The following is a 22,749-nucleotide window of genomic DNA, read 5'->3' on the forward strand; positions in this document are numbered from 1 at the left end:
CATTAGCTTACCCTGATCTCTCTGAATGCTGATGACTTTAATCTCTTTAGCTTACCTGAATGTCTATAGCTTACCTTATCTGAAGGCTAACGACTTTAATCTCTATGAAGAAGCTGATCCCCTGCATACAGTAGCCGGCGTCCAGCTCATCATAATGCAGAGCCCGTACAGACATGTAGTCCAACATCCCATCACCGTCAAAGTCACTGATCAGACCTACATAATGACTGATGAGAATTACTGTTCAAACAATATGGCTTTGGTGATAGGCAATTTCTTATCATGAAATACAGGCTTACCCTGCAGATCTTGTTATGTTTAGGATACACACACAAAATTGATACAGTTTTTGTTTAAATTATGGACATAAGTTTTATTTGAAGAATTTCAATGCCTGAACACAAAGTCTCTTACAAAATTTATTCTGTAACACTAAATCATGTAAAGTTTTAAATAAAAGTGTAAAAGATAAATTATTATATATTTAAAAAAAAAATCATCAGTGTTTTTCAACTATGTAACTAAAATTTTCATAATGCAGCTTTATGGTTAGGCAATGGTAACTTTCTTAATGGTATTTAAACCTTCTTTATGGTTTCAATATCCAAATATCAAATATTGATCTTATCTAGGTTTTAATACCCAAATTTCCAATATTGATATTTTCCATGGTTTCAATACCCACATTTCCAATACTGATCTACTCCATGGTTTTAATACCCAAATTTCCAATATTGATATTTTCCATGGTTTCAGTACATGGTTTCAATACCTAAATTTCCAATATTGATAATTTCCATGGTTTCAATACCCAAATTTCCAATACTGATCTACTCCATGGTTTTATACCCAAATTTCAAATATTAAAACGCAAGATGCTAGTTGGGGGTTCATACCTGTACTCATGCTGTCAGGGGATTCCACATTACACATGGGAACCAGCGTCACATTGGGAGGAAAGTTGGCACGAGGGTCACACTGTTGAACATCCTCATATTCCTGCTCCTCAATCTCCCCCACCCCATCTGGTGGGTCATCCGTGCCCTTCCTACCATTGGTCATGTGATTGTTTCGACGAGGTCTGTCTTTCTTTGGTGAAGGTGGATGACCTATACGCTGATTTGGGTTATCTGGGACACTGTCTGGATCGAATGGAGGGTTGTTGAAATAACTTGGAGATTGCACTGGCGGAGCTTGTTGGTTATTTGGAGGTGACGTTGCTGTGTTTCTAATGTTACTTGATGGATCAGGGTTGCCATCACTATCACCTTCTTTGTGGTTATTCTGCATGAATAACGGAGGGGCTACCTTGTGGTCTTTCAGCACTGTGGACACACACCTTGGGAGGGCATCTACAGGACAACAATAAATACAGGATAATTGTTTTCTTTCAGTGTCAGATTCAGGGCTTCTAAAATCCAGCAAATTTTGACTATTTTTACTTAGCCGGACCGGTTGTAGTTACAGAAAATGGCTAAAGAATCGGTCCAAAAATTGTGTTGTTGTTTTTTCAGTCCAAAATGGCTAAGTCCGTAGAAAATACAGAAAATTGTATTATACAACAGTGTTTTTCATAACACATAACACTAACAGGGGACACCCTATTGCAGCTAGGGGACTTTTCCTTGAGGGCGACTTCTGACTTAGATTGCAATATTATTGACCTGTGAGCACCAAAAGTTGAATTTCATGGTTTGCAGATATTTACACAAAAATTTGCTCTTTCCAAGACAAAAAATAAAAAAGTTGTAAAAATGGAATATTTGTGAGAGTGCAGCTTTAAAAGAAAAAAATATGACAGTTGATTGTTGATTTTCAAAAAAGCATGTCAAATTGTATGCAAATAAAGCGTCATTTTGGAAATGTTGTCGTCTATTCAAGACACTCCTTCCTATGCTTCTCTACAAGCCTGTGAAGTTTAAGTTAAATATTTAAAATTAAAAATCATTGAAAAATATTATGAAAGTTACAGCTGACACAAATGTTTTCAGTACTATGAAATTCCTCATCAACTGTTCAGTTGACCTTTAAGTGTGTCCTTTGTGGTGTCAGCACAAATGCTATAGGGGACACACCTTCAAATGCTGCTGTAAAATTCTGTGAAGTTTAATTGAAATTTGAATAATTTAAAAATTGAATTAGTAAAAGCTGGAACATGACAGCAACAATCTGACAGGACAGAAGGATGGACTTAAGGACAGACAGACCGTGTAATTTCTATTATGCCTCCGAGGGCTTTGAGGGTATAAAAATATCATACACTTTAAGATACAATCTGTACAATATTAAGAAGTGATGGTACGTACCATAAGTATGTTTCTGTGTAGGAGAGTTTAGGATCCTGTGTGCCCTGCTGGGCTGTGTGCGGTCAACCATAAGCACCTCGGTCATGTGACCACTCAAATCATCATCACACATTAGCTTTGAATGTGCAACATCGCTCTTCCTCTGCTCTGGAGCTGAAAGTGCAGCAAGAGTTGTGACCATTGACCAGTGTAATCATACTGTTTTTGTATCCTGATCAAGATTCTTATATTAATAGACATTTGTACCTAACTTGGTAAGGACATCCTTGGCACCCCAGTGAATCATAACCTATATGATACCCTGGGCAAATCAGCTGTAAAAATCTCGTACTCATGAATAAGTAATAGGGTGTAATCCAACCACTTGACTGGTTGCATGAGACACACCTCATGCCGTGAGGAAATGGCCGAGACGTTAAGAATGTAATCTCGGTTCGAAATAATCCAATAAGAATATCGCTTACAAATCGATTTAGGCAGGATATGGTTAAATATGGTGATAGCTCTTCACAAAGGAGATTCTTACTATTTGTTATCGGCTACTTCATTGGTCGGAAAATGCTTATGAATATTCATGAATTATGAAGTTTCCCTTGCCAATTTGCACAGGGTATCATATTGGTTATGATACGCTGGGGTGCCATGGATTGGTAAGGATAGGATAAGCCTAACCTTAACCATATGGATTGGGTAAGAAATACTGAAGTTAGACAGCTGAGACAAGATAAATTTGGTCTAATTTTGACTATTCAAGGGATCTTCAGAAAATAAGATGAAACCTAAAGTATATTCATTGGAAAGTGTTTGGTTTCAGAAAAAAGAAGTTTACTTATTATAATTATTTGACATTTAGAATTTTATTCAAACAACACAGTAGGTGATACATACAATAGTCACCCAATTTTTTTTCGCTGCCTTCACCTTCTGGAGTCTCTTGACCGTGACGTTTCTATAATAACAAAGACAGAAAACAATCACTAATCTCAGAGGAAAGCATTGTTTATTTTAAAATACATGTACAGTCAAACCACGTTGGCCTGAACTCCCAGGATCTGGTTAAAATACCTCGGAAAATTCAAGCCAAGCAGGATTGTTTACCCTCAGTTTAAAGAAATCCGTCCTTTACATCTAGTTCGAACCAACGAGGGTTCAAGCCAAGCGAGTTCGAGTCAACTGGGTTTGACTGTGTGACAGAACTAAAAAAATTACCTACATTATTATATGCATGGTTTATCAGCCAGTAATAAACTCTTCGAAAATCCTTGTTTAAAGATTTTCAATTGAATGAATTTTATTCATCAAGGGGCATAACTTTTTCAATGGTTTAGTCAAATGTGGTGACTGCATGTCTGCAATCAACTGCCTGACACATGTATTCATGAGAATCAACTAATCATCAAAACTAATGAAAATTCTACTATAACATGGTTATAAATATGAATGTCTGTATAAATAACAAGAGGCCAACGAGGGCCTATGCTCCACTTGAATGGCTTGTTTCGTCATTTTTTATCCAGAGCATGTATGTATGGGTAATAAGCAACATACTGATAGCTCACTTAGAACATTTCATGTTAGATAATGGGCACCTCTGTTGTTTACAGAAATGTTGTCATTTTCAAGGGCTATAATGCAGTCATGCATGGGCGGATCTAGCTGTTTTGGGGAAGAAATCTAGGTCTCATGAATATCAATTTACCATCCAAGTGTAGTCTAGTCATCTGTTGTTTTTTTCAAATAGAAACATAATTAAGCCAATATCTAAGTAATGTAAACATCGGATAATAAATGGAGCATCTATTGTGTTCACAAGCCCAATTATAGCAATTTTGACAATTTTAAGGGTTAATAATCCAGTCATGCATGGGTAGATCTTGCTGGTTTTCAAAAGTACCCAAGGTTTCGTCAATACTTAACTAATGTCTAAGTTTGGTGAAGATCAGAAAAGAAATGGACGCTAAATTTTATCCTTTTCACAAGCTGTATTATAGCAATTTTGACAATTTAAAGGGCCATAACCCAGTCATGCATGGGAGGATATGACTGGTTTACAAAAGAGATGGAGGCTCTATTGTATTCAGAAGCTGAATCATCCAAATTTGACAATGTCAAGGGGCATAATTCAGTAACACATAGGCGGATCTGGCTGGATTACGAAAGTTACCAAGCTCTCATATCTAACTACTGCATAAGTTTGATACAATTGCAACTGTAGACGCTCACAAGCAATTGTTTATTAACGCAGGGATTGACAATGGAGACTGCACTATAAGTTTTCTAAATAGTTTCAGTTACATGTTCTGTAATAGAAGGCAGATTGTTCTACTTACAGTTCTGTTGGCAGTGTCTGGTACCCCAAACCTTACAAGTGAGCCATCTTCTCTCCAGCTATACGGGGAGTCGCGTCCTGTCACAGAGAACACAAACTTGTGCAGGTTTCTCTGGCTGGTTCCCAGGGTCAACACAGAGCTGAACTGCATTCTAGTAGAGTTGAGGGACCAGAGCAGGGAACCATCATGGCCATCTATGATTGACACCTGCCATGTATCAAACATTCACATACATGTATTCATAGTATAACAATTATTTTACTCCATATAGAAACCATATTATGTGTAATTGTTAGCTTAACTGATTCAAACAAAGCCTGAGTCACAATTATTGCAAAATCCTTCAAGCATGAGTAATTGAGCGGACACAAAATGAAGTCTTATTACAGTCATATAACTTTTGACCTTTAAGTGTGACCTTGACCTTTAACTGAGCTGGTTGTAACATGCACTCTACACATCGTCACAATATGGTGTAAAAAAGTGGTGAGTTTGAATTATTTAAAAATCCTTCAAGCGGTTAAAGAAATATAGTGCAGACAAGAAATTTATTCATTTGACTTTTGACTTCCAAGTGTGCTCTTGACCTTGAACAGAGCAAAGTTATTTGTAATCTGTAGATCATCTCTATATCGTGAACATTTGTGGGTAATTATTATTCAAGTGCTTCAAGAGATATGGAGCATACACAAACTATAGTCTCATGAAAGTCATATGTCCTTTGACTTCTAAGTGTGACTTTGACCTTGAACTGAGCTGGTTGTAAAATATGCTCTGCACATTATCGAAATATGGTACACGTTTGTGGGAAGTAATTTCAAAATCCTTTAAGCAGTTCAAGAGATATTGAGTGGACATGAAATATAGTCATATTACAGCCACATGTCCTTTGACCTATAAGCATGACCTTGACTTGAACAGAGCTGGTTGTAACATGCACTCTGCACATTGTCACAATATAGTGTACATTTGTGGCAAATCTTGTAAGTGTTGCAAGAGATATGAAGTGTACAAGAAAAGTAATGGACAGACTGATGAACAACTTAAGCAAAAACAAGTTTATGGGGGGAGACATAATAAGCCAGCATTATGCTACTTATTTAGAATAATATAATGAAATACCAGTTACTGTTAACATATGTACCAAGTTTGGAAGGGAATACAACATTGCTAAGTACAATAAACGCTTGCTTCATGTCTGATTATTTTTTATTTTTTTTGCAAAGAAATCTAAGTATGTAAAACATGTCCATTATCAAATAAGGTAACACTAAATATATACATTGGTTTCAGACAACATAGAAACAATAGCTATTCAAGTTATTTTGAAATATTGTTACTTTAAAATGCGCTGACCCAACTGTGGACTAAAATAACAGGAGTACTAAATACCAATAGAACCCACACATATACACTTGAAGCTGTGATGAATAGCAGGATTTCTCCTAAAAGGATAGTTAATAACAGCTAAGAATCATGTATATTTGGTGTCAGATACACCGGCGCTTCTTATCAATTAAGTAACAGAAACATGACACAATGTTCCATAAGAGGCTGATATTAGACCAGGGTTGTGGGTGGGTGATGGGTAATGAAAACACTGTTACACTACCAGGGGTGGGGCTGGATCATGAAGGAGTTACTCATATATGAAAACAGTGTGTTACACGTATAGGGGTGTGGATAGGAGTTTTAAATGAGGGTAGGATTTTGTACTCACATTGGAAACAGTGTGTTATCTAACAAGGGTGGGGCTGGGAGTTTACGATGGGGGAAGGGGGATTTGTACTCACATGGGGTGTGGTTGGTAGTTCAGGATGGGGGGGGGGGGGTCCCATACTGGAAACACTATGCAACACCGACAGGGATGGGGTTGGAAGTTCATGATGGGGTGGTGTGTGTGTGTGTGTGTGTGTGTGTGGGGGGGGGGGGGGGGGGGGGGTTATACTCATATACTCAAATTGTAAACACTGTGTAACACTAACAGGGATGGGGTTGCGGGTTCGGGATGGAGGGGGGGGGGGCAGGGGTGTTCTAATATTGTAAACACTGTGTTCCACTTACAAGGGTGAGAATGGGAGTTCAGGAATGAGGAGATGGGGGTTGTACTCACATTGGAAACACTGTGTTAGGGATGGTTGGGAGTTCCGGAATGGGGGGGGGGGGTACTCACATTGGAATCACGGTGTTACACTAACAGGGGTGGGGTGGGAGCTCAGGATAGCGGGGGGAATGGGGGGGTAAATGTACTCACATTTGAAACACGGTGTTACATACACTAACAGGGGTGGGGTGGGAGCTCAGGATGGGGGGGGGGTACTCACATTTGAATCACTGTGTTACAATTACAGGGGTGGGGTGGGAGCTCAGGATGGAAGGATTGGGAATGGGTGTTATACTCACATTTGAAACACTGTATTTCATCCACTCTCCTTTATTCCAGTGGATCATTATATCCAGTATGTCATCATCATTGTAGTAGCCAGGTGCTGGGGTGCTGAATTAACAATACATATATTTTAAAGGCAGAATAATAAAGACACAAGCCCTGTGTTTTTTTTTTTAAATATTGTAAGTCCCTATAACAGGATTAAACTATTTTTGTTTTGGTCTAAATTGTGTAATTTTCACCTGTTAAAGACTTTATTAAAGTATTTACTTATAGAGAGAATCATGCTCCCAAAGTGCCATCCAGTTCAATGGATTACATACATGCCATATCCCCCAGAATTTCGATCCATAATTTCCCCCGGTCTCTTGGCAAGAGATAAAAATCCCCCAGAGTTAAAAAAAAAATTATGGTATAGAAATACCAACATGGTTACATTAAAGAAGATTTAACATAAACTATAATATTTACACCTCAACTTCCATTCCTTAAATGAACTGCCCTTCGGACTCCAATTGCCCAATTGCGTTCATACCCCGATAATGACATCAACCCCACAATTAATTCCTTAATTAAAGCATATGCCAGACCCCATAATGTTTGACCTCAAGTATGGGGGAGTAATGAAGTAAGAGGAAGGGACATGGCTCTTTCACGCGAGACGAGCCTTTATGCACCAAACATATGTACCAAGTAATTTGAAAATCACTTTGAGCATGACAGCCAGTCGATGACTGTTTCATAACCGAACACAATGAGTGTGTCATTACCTTACAACTTCTGTATCACAACAGTACACAGAACACAATCTGTTTCATAACAGTACACAATCTGTCATTACGTTACACTTTCTGTATCATAACAGTACACAGAACACAATCTGTTTCATAACCGAAAACAATCTGTGTCATTATGTTACACCTTCTGTATCATAACAGTACACAGAACACAATCTGTGTCATTATGTTACACCTTCTGTATCATAACAGTAAACAGAACACAATCTGTGTCATTATGTTACACCTTCTATATCATAACAGTACACAGAACACAATCTGTTTCATTACATTACACCTTCTGTATCATAACAGTACACAGAACACAATCTGTTTCATAACCGAACACAATCTGTGTCATTATGTTACACCTTCTGTATCATAACAGTACACAGAACACAATCTGTGTCATTACATTACACCTTCTGTATCATAACAGTACACAATTGTTTTCATAACAATCAACTATCTGTGTCAGTTAACGATCTTTGTTATTCAAGACTAGCAATATTTGAAAAGTGCAAAATTTGGTTAAATAAATAACAAATAAATAAGAAAGGTTGGTTTTCAACACACCTGTAAGACTCCATGCCCGGAAAGTGAGCTACCCAGCGCTGCGTGGCTGTTTTCCCATCATACAGGACGACCTGCCCGTCAAACAATGAGGCGACCACATCCAGAACACCGTCACCATTGATATCTGCCAGTACTGGTGTGACCATAGCCCCTTTAGTCTGCCCTCTGGAGTGTAAGATCATGGATCAGTAAAACATATGTTAAGTTACTACTAGTTTTTTGAACAGGGTTGTTTTCAACCCTGTTCAGTGTAGCCACAAACTTGACACTCCCAACAGAAAATTCCTATTAATAGTAACAAATGTCGCCAGCCGATTTACCACCAAAAATATAGTTTGAGAAAGTGCAGACTATATAAATTGCAAGCTATGTTTCAAATAACCGAGGTAGATTTGACAAAGCAAAAAGCAATAATAACGCAATATCTATTTAAATAATTTAATATGTCTTAGATAAAGATAACATTAAAGTAGTATCCCTGCACCAAAAAAAATTAATGAACATCGAAACGTAAACAAAGAATTACTACCCACTCTAAGCGCACCATTCAATCATGTGACACAATTATGAACCCAAGTGAATTTACAGTCGAAGAGAGATAATCATAATAAGATAATGCAGTAAGTTAATCAGATTTCTCTCCCTTGCCTAAATGTACAGAAGAAGCGGAAAATCCAAGTTTGATTGATTGTCGTGCACAGTTGAAGTCTACAGAGATGTTTGTTTTACTTTATTTTAAAAAAACTTGATTGTTTTACTTGGAATCTGATGTTGTGATGGTTAGTATTGATTTGCATTTGTAGTCTTTTGTTTTTGTCTTGGGTTAGCAATGAATTGGAATTATCATTATTTCATTCAGCTGCATTTATTTAATTTTGTCATGTATTTTTACGACATCAGAAGATTTTGTATTTAAACCGAGAATGGCAGTTCCGTGATATTCTTTTAGCCTCTTTCCATACACTAATATATGTGGGTTTGGTTACAGATGATAACAGGCATGGGTAACAGAAGTCACCATGGGATTACGAGGGAGTAGGAGTGTTTGATTCCATAAATCAGTTAGTTCCATGTCAATGATTTGTTTTATGATGTACTGTGTTGTTGTTGGTGTTGTTGTAATCGCTTGTATTATATGTGTGTTTTATATGCTGTAGCCATTTAATTTAATCTGCCACTGCACACGATTAAATCATATAAGATATTAGACTGTTTACGATGTTAACTTATAAACATGTTATTATTCATTATCTTATGATTGTTTATATTTTCATGACGCTCCGATATTATATCTACATTCGATAATGTTGAATATAGAGATATTGAAGAACACTGTGTTTGTTGTTTGAACTATTAAACTGCTACATTTGGTAACCTGGACATATAGACCTACCCTCGCTTAGGATTACAAATGTATTCTCATCTTAAAACCTGGAATGACCTAGAAAGCAACAATGGTCTCATTGATCTCAATGATCACGCAGTTTACCCTGCTTAAAACATCACGTGATAGCCCACGTGGGAATAACAAACGTGATAAAGTGCTGACGAGTTATCTGAAGATATAGAAATAGATGAGAGTTGTTGATCATATAGACAATGAAGGAAAAAAGTTTTGAAATTAAAGATTTTATGCTAACTTTATATGATATATATATAACTTTTTATAGTGTACGTAAAGACGGATGTTTGTGCATTTATTTTTGAAAATGGAATTTTATTGAAATGAATCGATTTCTATTTTTGCTGGTCTGGTGTAAATATGAGAAAATATCGAAGATTTAATAACTTTTTTAGGTGTTTCATCCACAATTGTTTGAAATCCGTTATTTAAATTTTCATCATTTCAATTAAGAAACTATTTTACTTTAATCTGTTGTATTTTCGAAGGTTTTTTGTGAATAACAAGGCAAACATAGGCAAACTAATGAGTAAAGTTTTATTAGTATATATATATACTCATATCATATGAGTCATATGTAACACCACATGATGGAGTTCTGCTTGGATTGGTTACATTTTCCATCCTTGTTTGCCTTCTTACACAGCGACATTAATTTTATTGTCAATTAAATAATAAATTTTCATTTACCATCATGCTTCAATAAGCCTGGGGCGGCCCCTGTGGTTGTTTTACACGGGGACTCTTAGATTCACTGTGCAACATATCAGCACCATATAAAAACACACATCATCGTGAATCATAATGGTGAAAACCCGTATAAAACCCTGTTCATGCAGCGCTATCAGCGCTTTGATTTTTTAAAGGGTCAATTCTATTCAGTATCCAAAAAAAATCATAATATAACACTATATTAAAGCTGCATGTACTCTTACATAGATAGACCGTTATGACAACTTTTTAGTTTTTTGTCATAGAATGAGCCAATTTTTGCATAAATTTTTGACAACCATTGATATAAGACAGCTGACAAAAGATCAAATTACAGTTTTCATATTTATGGTTAAATGATTATGTTTTATGGCTAAAAGCATTACTAGGGCTTTACAAATGGCATGAGACCCCCCAGTAAATACGGAGATCTGGGATCTGATCTTTTGTCAGCAGTCTTAGATCACTCAGGTTTCCAGACATTCTCACAAACAAGAGGGCCATGATGGCCCTAAATCGCTCACCTGAGTAAAAGAGTTTAACCTTTGTTATTAATATAGCTTGTTTCTCAAAGAATATTGAACAAGAGCTGTCAAAGTATGTGACAAATGCCCCCCAATGTGACATTGATCTATGAACAAGTACATAAAAAGTTGATCTTGCCTTTATGTGTCAAATACATATTACAAGTTATATTAAATTGCCTCTGAGCATAGAAAAAAACAACAATCATACTAAATGACAGCCAACACTCTTTATGTCCTCATATTCAGCATTCCATTGTGAATAAACACTTTGTGTATCTTTCACCTTAGAGGTAGGGACATGGGTCTTGCACACGACACGTTGTCTTGGTATGTCGAAAACATATGGCAAGTCATTTTAAAATCTGTCCGTATAAGAGTAGGTCACAGCGCGGACACGACAGCCTATATTTTCCTTCAGGTTGCCATGGCAACCAGAGTTCTGCATGGAATTAAGTTTTTTGAACAATTTTGAAAAAGCACCAACCAAGGATCATTCCTATGAAGTTTCATCAAAATTGTCCAAGCAGTTTAGGAGAAGAAGATGATTGTAACAAATTGTTGTCACTTTTCCTTTAGGTTGCCATGTCAACCAGAGTTCTATATGGAATTAATTTCTTTGAACAATTTTGAAAAAACACCAACCAAGGATCATTCCTATGATGTTTCATCAAAATTGTTAAAGCGGTTTAGGAGAAGAAGATGATTATAACCAATTGTTGACATTTTCCTTTAGGTTGCCATGGCAACCGAGCCAAACAAAATTATGGGAACAAATTTAAGAGAGGTCCATGCAAGGACACTTCAAACCAAATTTGCTGAAGATCTATCAAGGTGTTTTTTTTACTAATTTTAGCTCTGGTGGCCCTTAAAAGGGGCCAAAGTGACAAGACAATGTAAAAACAAATGATACCTGAGCAAGGCCAATTTGACCCGGGACAATAATTTGAATACCTTTGGTGTAGGTCCACTAGGTAACACTTATACCAAATATGAAAGCTCTAGGTCTTATATTTTGGAGAAGAGGATTTTTAAAGTTTTATTATATAAGACTATATAAAAATATTGAAAACCTAAGCCTATGAACACGGGGGGTGGCCAATTTTGACCACAGGGCTAAAGTTGGAACAATCTAAAGAGTGGTCCGATAAACAATGCTTCATACCAAATATCTAAGGCCTTCGCCTTTTGGTTTCGGAGAAGAAAATTTTATAAGTTTTCATCATATACATATATAAGGAAACCCATGACCGCCCAGGTGGGGCCATTTTTTGACCCCAGGGTCAAAGATTGAACAATATTGGTACAAGTCAACTAGATGATATATCATGCCAAATATCTAAGCTCTTGTCACTACTTGATTTTACGTGTGTATCTATATATGTATATTTGTTATTAATTGTTGTATGTGGCCCATATTGAAAATTGGTATGTGTACTAAATATGTTATCCAGTTTAAATTAAGACGTTACTTGTCTTTGTGAGTTCGGAGAAGATTTTTTAAGTTTTCACTATAACACATATAGAGAAAACCCATCAGCCCCGGGGTGTGGCCAATTTTGACCCCAGGGCCATAATTTGAACAAACTTTGTAGAGGTCCACTAGACGATGAATCATGCCAAATATCTAAGCTCTAAGCCAAGTATGTTCAGAGGAGATGATTTTTGAAGTTTTAACTATAAACATATAGAGAATACCCTAACCCCCCTGGGCGGGGCCAATTTGGACCCCAAGGCCATAATTTGAACAATCTTTGTAGAGGTCCACTAGACGATGAATCAAGGCAAATATCTAAGCTCTAAGCAACGTAAGTTCAGAGGAGATTTTTGATTTTTTTTAATATAAACATATAGAGAAAACCAATGACCACCCAGGGGCGGGGCCAATTTTGACCACAGGGCCATAATTTGAACAATCTTTGTAGAGGTCCACCAGACGATGAATCATGCCAAATATCTAAGCTCTAGTCCAAGTAAGTTAAGAGGAGAAGATTTTTGAAGTTTTAACTATAAACATATCAAGTATACCCATGACCCCCCGGGGCGGGGCCAATTTTGACCCCAAGGCCATAATTTGAATAATCTTTGTAGAGGTCCACTAGACGATGAATCATGCCAAATATCTAAGCTCTAGTCCAAGTAAGTTCAAAGGAGAAGATTTTTTAAGTTTTCACTATAAACATATAGAGAATACCCTAACCCCCCGGGGCGGAGCCAATTTTGACCCCAAGGCCATAATTTGAACAATCTTTGTAGAGGTCCACTAGACGATGTATCATGCCAAATATCTAAGCTCTAGTCCAAGTAAGTTAAGAGGAGAAGATTTTTGAAGTTTTAACTATAAACATATCAAGTATACCCATGACCACCCGGGGCGGGGCCAATTTTGACCCCAAGGCCATAATTTGAACAATCTTTGTAGAGGTCCACTAGACGATGAATCATGCCAAATATCTAAGCTCTAGTCCAAGTAAGTTAAGAGGAGAAGATTTTTGAAGTTTTAACTATAAACATATCAAGTATACCAATGACACCCCAGGGCGGGGCCAATTTTGACCCCAAGGCCATAATTTGAACAATCTTTGTAGAGGTCTACTAGACGATGAATCATGCCAAATATCTAAGCTCTAGTCCAAGTAAGTTCAGAGGAGAAGATTTTTGAAGTTTTAACTATAAACATATAGAGCATACCCAATACCCCCCGGGGCGGGGCCAATTTTGACCCCAGGGCCATAATTTGAACAAACTTTGTAGAGGTCCACTAGACGATGAAACATGACAAATATCTAAGCTCTAGGCCAAGTAAGTTCAGAGGAGAAGATTTTTTAAGTTTTCACTATAAACATATAGAGAAAACCCATGACCCCCCGGGGCGGGGCCAATTTTGACCCAAGGGCCATAATTTGAGCAATCTTGGCAGAGGACCATTTGGTGATCCTACCTACCATATATCAACGGCCTAAGCCTTGTGGGTTGGGAGAAGAAGATTTTTAAAGTTTTTCCTTTCCATTGCCATGGCAATCAGAGTTCTGCATGGAATTCAATTCTTTGAACAATTTTCAAAGGGGACCACCCAAGGAACATTCCTGTGAAGTTTGGATGAAATTGGCTAAGCGGTTTATGAGGAGATGTCGTTTAAAGTAAAAGTTTACGGACGGACGGACGGACGACGGACGGACGCCGGACAAATTGTGATCACAAAAGCTCACCTTGTCACTATGTGACAGGTGAGCTAAAAACGACTGATTCTAAGACAAAAAAATAAATGTCAAAACTGGCAATCTGTGAGAGTGCTGCTTTAAAGTTCAACTAAAGATTGGTAGTAATATCTATTTCACCTTTTGTATTTATTACCACAGACATTATCACATGAATCAAGGCAAGTTTTAAAGCTTTTAGAATATGACTAGATAATGCATGCTCAAATATGATTATAAACTTAAGATTATTGATAACCATAATGCTGTTTACAATGCATGTTATCTTACTTGTGTATGATGAAGGTGCCGTTCGCATCTCTGACAAACTTGCTACTCCATGGGTCATGCGGGTCAGGTCCAACTAGCTGACATTTATCAGGATCATCTGCCGTTATGTAACACTTGAAATCTTCCAGATTAATACCCATAAGGTCACCTGTTGAAAGAACAAATTAAATGAAGTTGATAATGTTGATAATTATGAAATCATATTAACACCTACAAATGCTACAATGTATTTATATAAGGGCTGTTCTGATTGAAATATTTTTTAGCCGTTATGTTATAATTACTGCAGTGTTTGTTTTTCCACTCTTAAGGGAATGGTGGCGAAGCCCTTTGATTTTTGGAAAAATAGCAAAGTATTGACAAAACAGAAAAGAATTTAAACATGATTCATATAATGTTAAACTTGTTTTCAAATTTTTTATTCAACAAAACTATCAACAGATTCTTGGCACTAAATGGTAACATTTGGTAAATGTTAAGAGGTCAATGATCCACTAAAAAAAAGAGAAAAAAATGGGATTTTTTTACTTGAGTAGGGATAAACTATATACTTTTTCATGAGGTGAATGGGTCCGAATTTTGGCCCCAAAACCAACACTGTACTGCACCCACAAACTAAGGTATTAAAATCAAATTAAAAGAGCACTTCAGCATGAATGTATATATTTCTAATCATGAGGGTAGTGGGGACATGACTGTTTTTTATCATGCTGCCAAGGAACAGCGTTCAATTACAAGTAGGAGGTATAAGTTAATAGCATTGCAATTTATCCGCATGCCTTATTATTGAATGGTTAAGCTCAAACTATTTGTTATCATTTCAGCATGGGATTTATTGTTGAAAAACAGACAAAAACTAAGAAACACTCTAAACATGGTATAAAATATGTTAATAGTAAGATACATCATTTTGTATACTCTGGATGAACCTTACATTACTATAATGTTATTAAATGGAGTGAAGATGAATGTTGATCTAACTGAGAATGGCGCTCATGAAAATGAGCATGTAACCAGTTCAACTCTGTAAAGAAAGTTTAAAATCTATTTAAAGGGTTTAAAATTATTATCCCAACTAGCCTTTCATGAGTTATCGTCCGGAAACCATTTTTCTATTTTTAGTAACAGTGACCTTGACCTTGGCCCCACCAGCCCCAATATCGAACTTGACTTGTATCTTCTGATGTTACACCTGTGTACCAAAAATTGATCAAATCTGTCTAGCCTTTCATGAGTTATCGTCCGGAAACCGTTTTTTCTATTTTTAGTAACAGTGACCTTGACCTTGGCCCCACCAGCCCCAATATCGAACTTGACCTGTATCTTCTGATGTTACACCTGTGTACCAAAAATTGTTCAAATCTGTCTAGCCTTTCATGAGTTATCGTCCGGAAACCATTTTTCTATTTTTAGAAACAGTGACCTTGACCTTGGCCCCACCAGCCCCAATATCGAACTTGACCTGTATCTTCTGATGTTACACCTGTGTACTAAAAATTGATCAAATCTGTCTAGCCTTTCATGAGTTATCGTCCGGAAACCGTTTTTCTATTTTTAGTAACAGTGACCTTGACCTTGGCCCCACCAGCCCCAATATCGAACTTGACCTATATCTTCTGATGTTACACCTGTGTACCAAAAATTTTTCAAATCTGTCAAGCCTTTCATGAGTTATCGTCCGGAAACCATGAAAACCGACAGACCGACCGACCGACAGACAGACCGATCGACCGACCGACAAGCTCACTCCTATATACCCACTCAAACTTCGTTTGTGGGGGTATAACAATCCTGAGAAGCATCCATGTATTATGCCGCTCATTTTCAGCCTACTAAATGTTCGATTTTTAGCACATAAAAACATAATTGTAATTATGCAGGAGATCATAATTAGATATTAATGGCATTTCCTCAAATACTGAGATATTTCTTATAGGACACCTAAGTAATAATTATCACTTCTTACATCTCTAAGTTTGAGACAGGGTCCAAATAATCATTAAATGATCTTTCAGTAATTGACATTATTATGTCATTATTTTGCTTGAAGACAAATATTTTCATTTTTTGATAACCACATTCATCACCTGTCATATTTTATCTAACTCTGTATCTCTTTTTAGGAGTATATTAACACATACATGTTTTCATTTAAATAGTGAGGATTTAGTAATGAATAAGGCAACAACTTTTGTGTAACTTTGTGAAAGACACTACACTCTATATCTCTATGTGTAAAACTTTGTGCTTAATACTTTGTGTGCATCTTAAACTGTGTGAACATTCTAAGTGACTTAATTCAATTGAATAAGTTAATAATTAGACTTCAATATTTAATTTAAACTATTCATAATACTCTGTTATTTGTTACTGGAATAAAACGTGAAAACAAAATGGCGCTGCACGTTCCTTTTTGTCAGAGTAACGTTATGTGGCAGACATACGCAATGTCGTGTTGCGGGTGTGAGGCGCACAATGCCGCGCACCCAAACTGTCGCATAAAACATGCATTCCTTATATTTTCACACATAATTATACAGTCAAAATCCGTTGGCTCGATATCACTAGGCTCGATTTCCTCGTTGGTTCGAACTTGATGTGAAGGACCAATTCTTCACTTTATGTAAGCATTCCCGCTTGGCTCTATTTGCGAGGGTCGAAGAAGTTTGGCCAGTCCCTGGAATATCGAGCCAACGGGTTTTGACTGTATATCTATAAGGCCTTTACAAATAAAGATTGATAAGTCATATCTTATTATAAGGACCAGCCAGTCAGCATGGGAAGGTGTACATAATGGTTCAAGGCGCTACCTGAGACAGTTTCCCCGCCACTTCCAAACAGGATGTACGTGTGTGAGAAGGGTTCATACAACACTGGGCTCATGTAAGTTTCCCGACTGTTGGGGAGATCATAGTAGCGGGCCCCAAACGGCTTCCCTGTACCTCCTTTAAGGATCAATAACCTGCCTGGGGCTCGATCGTGGTCCTAGATGAATGTTTAAAAATATGTCTCTACTATGGGGCATATCTCATCAATATTTTTAAAGAGAACATGGAAAGTCTTACAACAATTGTATAACAAGTTCTGTCACAGAGACTGAGATATATAAACACATGTGTGTTTACATGCAAAACCTTATCCAGAATATCTCTGTTTAATTATAAAGGGCAATTATTTGCATCATTTGCATGATAGGGTTATCTTACTTACTTAGTTAGTTTAAACATTATATATTTTACAAAGATTGTGAAGAAAGCTATTATAGCTTATACTAAGTCACTCCTGTTGGCACGATGTTGCTCGATAGTGTGGTCTTGTGTTGTGGGGAAAACCAGAGTACCTGGAGAAAACCGACTAACCGGACATCCAAAACTTACTTAATTAAGAAGGTTGGATTGTTGGGAGCCCTTGTATAAAGTTCTGAATGCAATACATGATGTATTTGCTAAGATATCAATTTAAATGTGGTTACAGGCAAAACCTTAACCAGAATTTCTAAGTCGAAAAATAAAGGGCCATTATTTGCAAATTAAAGTTATCTAAATTGGTTATTCAGGTAGGTTGGATGATTGAGTACCGTTGCATAAAGTCTCAATGCAATACAACAAGTAGATGTTGAGATATTAACCAATACATACAAAACCTTACCATAACCAGAATATATATGTCAAATTATAAAGGCCCATTCTTTTGATTACTATATATTCAAATTAGTGTAGATTGGAATACATACTTAAAGTTTCAATTCAATACATGATGTGTTTGGTGAGATAATGACTTGAAGGTGCTTACATGCATTACCTTAATAAGGAGTGAAGTTGACACCGATGATAGGGTGAGTAGTACAGCTCTCCTTATTCTTCGAATAGTCAAGCTAAAAACATCCTTTATATAAACAAAATGGATATTTTTGCAAAACCCACATCTGGTTCCTTTCTGGTATCCCCGCCATTAGCCACGAGCATCTCAGGAATGCCATCCCCGTCCATGTCAGGCATGGCAGTCGGGCGGTAGATGTTCCATGTTGCCTTCAGCCAATCATCATCCTCCAACACCCAGAAACTGCTGCCTGCAGGGAACATGTAACAAATCGCTGAGGTTTAATCTGGATTTTTTCTGCTCATTTTGGGAAAAAGACCCAAGGCATTTTGAAAAAATTTGCGTCATAAAATATGCCTTTTTGAGTACAAAAATAATGGTCACATAAAAATTTGTGAAATTATACATTTAAAAGAACAAACTTTTCTGTCTCCTCCAGATAAGGAAATTATTAAAGTATTAGTTCCTTTTCCCTTTAAAAAAAAAACTGAAATGCTGAAATATCAACCTGTGTGAGTATAAATATCTACTGCAATATATCATGACAGTTAATATTGCATACTGATCTCTGAATGTGTTGTAAAACAACGATTTCTGAATTCAATAATCCCCAAAACTTGAAACCTGAAGGTTGAATGAACCATTACAGGTATGAAGACTTTCAAAAAATTAATAAAAAAATGTTTTTACTTTGATTGTGATTTTTTTCTCCAGCTTAGGAAAAAAAAAAAATATTTTGCTAGGGGAATAGGTCTGATATTCGGCCCTGTGGGAACTACAGTAAAAGGCCTGAAAATATATTCATTTTAAAGTATCTAAGAACGGGCAAGTTTTAAACTCAAAACAATTCAATTAAACAGGGAAATTTCAAATTCTCTTTTCAATTTCCCTATACTGCAGGGTTTACCTTTCTGAGTTAATGGCAAGAAAGACAAAACAAAATTTGTCTTCTGTTTCCATTTGAAGCTATGAGCTACCAGTGAACTATTGAAGCTATGAGCTACCAGTTGAAGCTATGAGCTACCAGTTGTAGCTATGAGCTACCAGTTGAAGCTATGAGCTACCAGTTGTAGCTATGAGCTACCAGTTGAAGCTATGAGCTACTAGTTGAAGCTATGAGCTACCATTTGAAGCTATGAGCTACCATTTGAAGCTATGAGCTACCAGTTGAAGCTATGAGCTACCAGTTGAAGCTATGAGATACCAGTTGAAGCTATGAGCTACCAGTTGAAGCTATGAGCTACCAGTTGAAGCAATGACCTAACACAGACATCACAAAAGTGTCAATCATTTTTTTCAACAGCCTCTTAAATTTTGTCAGTATGAAAGAGAATTAGTCCAAATTCTATTTTAACATCGCCATTTTTCTAAAGTCTTGCAATGATTCATTACTATATATATATATATATATATACTTCAAACCTAACTGGATTTTGTCTATTCCCACGCAAACAGTTTTCTACAACATTATGTCAGAAGTGTCAAAAAATAGTTTTGTGCTGATTTCAAAATATATTTACCATGCTTTCATAACAAGAGAAACATTTGCTTTAAAATATGTCTTGTTCATCATTGTATTATATCTATGTTGTTAAATGTATAGGTATGAATAACCGTATTATGGGCTGGAGGCCTTAGATTACAATAAACTATATGTTATGTTATATTATGTTATGTTTTTACTGGAGTAGGATTAAAATTGGTCCCAGCTCGTAATAACAATTGTATTTGGTTGATTTTGTTTCAATGTGTATCTCTCGGACCGTATCAGTACTGGGTCCCATAGCCTGTCCCAAAAAATAAGATTGGAGTTTGAAACATTTAAAACCAGCCAATGCTTATTGACAACTTCAAGATGATTTTTTTTAGCACTTCGTAACTTGGTAATGAACTGCAAAGGGAGGTAAATGTTGCCTTCTGTTTGACTAGTGCGGAACACATTGCAACATTTACACTCTACCAATTACAACATCGGGTTAGCAAACAAATTGTTATTTGACTATGTTATATCTTTAAAAGAAAATCAATAATTCTCACGTTTAAGCAGTGTTAAGTAAATGGCATTAAATCTTTATTATTTAAATACATCTGAACATGAAAACTGTTGTTCAGACAGACCGTTCAAAACCCCTTACAACTTTGTAGGCCGCTAACAGTTGAAGCTATAATCTACCACGTGAAACTACATGTATTACCTACCAGTTGAAGCTATAACCTACCAGTTAGAGCTGTGACCTAACAGTTAAGGTATCAGTATGACCTACCAGTTGAAGCTTTGAACTAACAGTTGAAGTTATCAGTAATATCTACCAGCTGATGCTATGACCTACCAGTTGAAGCTATGATCTACCCGTTAAAGCTTTAACCTACCAGATGAAGCTGTGATTTACCACTTAAAGCTATTACTTACCTGTTAAAGCTTTGATCTACCAGTTGAAGCTAAGATCTCCCAGTTGAAGCTATAACCTACCAGTTGAAGCTATAACCTACCAGTTGAAGCTATAACCTACCAGTTGAAGCTATAACCTACCATTTGAAGCTTTAACCTACCAGTTGAAGCTTTTACCTATCAGTTGTAGCTTTAACATACAAGTTGAAGCTTTAACCTACCAGTTGAAGCTATAACCTACCAGTTGAAGCTTTAACCTACCAGTTGAAGCTTTTACCTATCAGTTGTAGCTTTAACATACAAGTTGAAGCTTTAACCTACCAGTTGAAGCTATAACCTACCAGTTGAAGCTATAACCTGCCAGTTGAAGCTATAAACTAAAAGTTGAAGCTTTAACCTGCCAGTTGAAGCTATAATCTACTGGTTGAAGCTTTTACATACCAGTTGAAGCCATAACATACCAGTTGAAGCTATAACCTGCCATTTGAAGCTATAATCTACCAGTTTATGCTATGACCTACAAGATGAAGCTATAACCTACCAGTTGAAGCTATGACCTACCATTCCTGGGGTTGAAGGCAATAATTGTGCCCATTCTTCCAGTGGCAACACAGTCCTGCTTGCCATCTTTATCGAAATCAAACTGTTCGCAGTTGAAGAACAGCACTTCGGACCTGACGTCAATCTCCCACAAAACCTTGCCATCGTATCCCCGAATAGCCATGATAGACCCAAAACATGGGTATTGGAAACCTGCAACAGACATTATGGTTAACTATAAACTAGTACAGTTTTTGCTTGGGGGGGATTCTAGCTTGTTTGTGAAAGCTAATATAAATCTTTGGGTCCATTTTCTGGATAAAAAACAGTAATGGTGTCCTTTTTGAGAGGCCATGAGAAATAATCCCCTGATGGGTATGGAACACACAACATCTTGGGTGAGAGCCGGAAACCTATACCATTAGACCACTCTCACACACCCTGGACAAATATTAGAACCAGTGTTATTGGCCATGCTATTCAAAGTCATGTGCGAATTGTCTCTTCCACCATGTGATGGCCGTGTACTAGGTTTCAATTAAATATCTTGAAAAGTTTAAAAGTTATGACATAATTTAATATTTTGGCATCAAGCTGACGATGTAAAAAATGACACCAAGGTGGAAACTTATAAGAGTTTATAACCAATAGTTTTTTTAAATAAGATGAACAAATAGAAAAGGATACATCATTATAACATCTACTGTGTACCAATACAATGTATGTACATAATACACTGCATATAGACGGTCTTGATTAAAAATTATAATACTGCAAGAATTATTTAAAGTGACACTTCTATTAACAAGAGGCCCAAAAGGGCCTATGCTCTACTCAGTACTGGCATGGCTTTTGTGGTCATATCAATCCAGAGCATGTATGTATGGGTAAAAGGCAACAGACATATGGTTTATGTTTTGTGTTTGGCTTACCTGAAAACGTAGCACGTTCAACATCTGAGCCCAGAAAGTATTGTAAGCAGATTAGTTCCATGAACTATTTTAATATGTGCCAAGTAAAAGTCATCTGACAAAAAAAAATGCTTTCAAAACTGTACTCATAGTAAAAATTTCTGTAGTTATAAAAGTTAAAAAAAGTTGGTCAAAAGGTCAAAGTCAAGGGCATCCTAGGACAACATTGATCAATTTGAACAAACATTCACAATCAATTGTGCTGAGATGGATGCACGAACACACAAAAAGATTTTCAAACTTTCCAGATTTATGTTTACAAACCTGTGAGCCCTGGGTGTGGCCAGTAATGACACCAGGTGCATAACTTAAACATTCACAACCAATTTTGTTAAGATGAATGCGCAAACTACAGAACTTAAAGCTAAAAAATGGCCTTTGGGCTTTCAACAAGAACAAGGCAGAGTAATTCACAAAATCAGCTGCAGAAGCAAAAAGCAAATTGTCTCTCAAAATCCTAGACTTGCAAATTGTCTCCCTTAACTCTAGACTTGAATTTACATGTACATGTAAACTTGGCTAAAAATA

General features: G+C 36.7%; 1 protein-coding gene across 1 annotated transcript in view; it reads right to left on the reverse strand.

Annotated features, from left to right (window-relative positions):
- LOC128219266 (uncharacterized) overlaps nt 1-22,749 on the reverse strand; it is a 32,945-nt gene that overhangs the window by 4,284 nt on the left and 5,912 nt on the right. The window contains exons 4-14 of the mRNA XM_052927081.1: nt 21,272-21,463; nt 18,426-18,571; nt 17,313-17,487; nt 14,503-14,650; nt 8,378-8,542; nt 7,040-7,133; nt 4,637-4,843; nt 3,195-3,255; nt 2,307-2,459; nt 897-1,352; nt 75-216 (exon numbers count right to left, since the gene is read on the reverse strand). Coding sequence (XP_052783041.1) covers nt 75-216; nt 897-1,352; nt 2,307-2,459; nt 3,195-3,255; nt 4,637-4,843; nt 7,040-7,133; nt 8,378-8,542; nt 14,503-14,650; nt 17,313-17,487; nt 18,426-18,571; nt 21,272-21,463 — 1,939 coding nt within the window. The remainder of the gene's footprint in view (nt 1-74; nt 217-896; nt 1,353-2,306; nt 2,460-3,194; nt 3,256-4,636; nt 4,844-7,039; nt 7,134-8,377; nt 8,543-14,502; nt 14,651-17,312; nt 17,488-18,425; nt 18,572-21,271; nt 21,464-22,749) is intronic.

This window comes from Mya arenaria, chromosome 2, assembly GCF_026914265.1.
Source record: "Mya arenaria isolate MELC-2E11 chromosome 2, ASM2691426v1".
Lineage (NCBI taxonomy): Eukaryota > Metazoa > Mollusca > Bivalvia > Myida > Myidae > Mya > Mya arenaria.